At 43.9% G+C, this 2,083-nt stretch overlaps 1 protein-coding gene across 1 annotated transcript; it reads left to right on the top strand.

Annotated features, from left to right (window-relative positions):
* Positions 1-330: 330 nt before the first annotated feature.
* On the top strand, positions 331-1,273 carry LOC136529894 (12-oxophytodienoate reductase 1-like). Its single transcript, XM_066522945.1, has one exon. The coding sequence runs from the start codon at positions 331-333 to the stop codon at positions 1,045-1,047; it is 717 nt and encodes a 238-aa protein (XP_066379042.1). The 3' UTR covers positions 1,048-1,273.
* Positions 1,274-2,083: the final 810 nt, after the last annotated feature.

The raw sequence follows: 2,083 nt of genomic DNA, 5'->3' as shown, positions 1-2,083 counted from the left end.
CTCTTTCCGTGTGGCTTACAAGATATATTTATAGAACGGTTACACGGTAATAGGACGTTAATTAACATAACCCGAACCGCGAACACTCCGGACGTTCCAGCCCGTAAGTTGGAATTCCGATCATACTTCGACACATGAACTTCGAATACATTTATGTGAATGTAGTAAAATATCAGTGGTTGGACAAACACAAAAAATTATACAGGAATGATCAGCGAAGAAGATCCTACCTGTAAAATGTCTCACGTGGTAGTAGCGTCATCGCTTATTGCAGGTGACGTGCACTTTTCGCACCAGAACTCCACAAGTCAAAAGAGGCCGCTGTCTGGAATGGTGTATTCGAAGCCGCGCCTGTTGCGAACCGAGGAGATCCCCGGCATCGTCGATGATTTCAGGCGGGCTGCACGGAATGCAATTGAAGCCGGCTTCGATGGTGTTGAGATCCACGGTGCGCATGGATATCTCCTCGAGCAATTCATGAAGGACAGTTCTAATGACCGCACCGACAAGTACGGCGGCAGCCTGGAGAATCGGTGCCGCTTTGCCGTGGAGGTCATCGACGCCATTGTCCGCGAGGTGGGCGCGCACCGCGTGGGCATCAGGCTATCGCCGTTTGTTGACTTCGTGGATTGCGTGGATTCCGATCCTGTGGCGCTTGGCCACTACATGATCCAGCAGCTCAACAAGCACGAGGGTTTTCTCTACTGCCACATGGTGGAACCTCGAATGGCGATCGTCGACGGCCGCAGGCAGATCCCTCACAGGCTCTTGCCGTTCCGAAAGGCGTTTAACGGCACGTTTATCGCTGCTGGCGGATACGATCGGGAGGAAGGCAACAAGGTAGTGCCAGAAGGCTATGCTGACCTTGTTGCATATGGAAGACTCTTCTTGGCTAACCCGGACCTGCCTAAGAGATTCGAGTTGAATGCGCCACTGAACAAGTATGACCGCTCTGCCTTCTACACGCAAGATCCTGTTGTTGGCTACACGGATTACCCTTTCCTTGAAGACGGCAGCGATAATGATGAGTCAAGTTCTCAAGCTTAATCATGCAGATAATCAAACTGATCACAACTAATAATGTGGATGGTTCATCAAGTATGAGTTCATCATTATTTCCACCATTCTTTATTGACATTGTGGGAGAGTCATTTATATCATGTTGTTTCATTCTGTACTATTGTGAGGTGAAATAAATGTGCTTGCTGGAGTTATTAGAAAAAATATCTACTATTTTCTAGATCGTCTTGTTTGGAGACTTGTTCAAGAAGAATTTTTTGTCACCCGTGCCTTTTCGTAATTCCCTTCTTTGGAAGACTACAATGGAATCCTCTTGGAGCGTTTCATTGTACCGTGTGAGCATATAGCTTTTTATGAGCTTACAAAGCGTTTCTTTAGTCTTCTTCTGCAAATTATGATCCTGTTCACTTGAGCTATTTTTTAGCCATAGAATAGTGTTTTCCTCTCATAATATTTCAGCATCAGCATAAGCCAAATTTCAGCATAAGCGAACAGGACCAATGTTAGTCTAAATCCTTATGCGGCAACTCATTGAATCCTTATTGACTCTATATTCTTCCGGTTATAAAAATATTCAGTCAAAACTAGATTTTGTAAGCCTCTGTTTGGATTACAGGATCTTCAAAGGAATTCTAAAGGAATCAGATTCATGTAGTTTCAAACACTAAAGTAGCGTTTGGAGTGGAGGATTTGTGAATTCCTTTCTAGAGCAGAGGATTTTGCGCTTGTACGTTTTGAAGGAATGAGAGAATCCACCGCCACCTCTTGGTTTCAGTTTCTTCACGAAGTTTGAGAGACTCATGATCACTAATGTTATTGGCGCATGCTTTCATGGAACCAACCGCCAAGCACAAATTGATTAACACCCAAAAACTAGAGTCCATGGTTTCAACAAAGCACTAGCATAAGTGGCCGACCAGGATATCTTGATTTATTAACTAATATATGCTGCTTTAAGAAAGAAAAAAAATTCTTTATGTAGTTCTTGTTTAGTCCAAGCAATTATGTTTATCACTAATCCTTAAATTCCCGTGGTGCTCATATTCCTTTGGCGCAAACACCA

The sequence above is a fragment of the Miscanthus floridulus genome, chromosome 19 (genome assembly GCF_019320115.1).
Source record: "Miscanthus floridulus cultivar M001 chromosome 19, ASM1932011v1, whole genome shotgun sequence".
In the NCBI taxonomy this organism is placed as follows: Eukaryota; Viridiplantae; Streptophyta; class Magnoliopsida; order Poales; family Poaceae; genus Miscanthus; species Miscanthus floridulus.
This window is presented reverse-complemented; position numbering and strand designations above follow the sequence as displayed.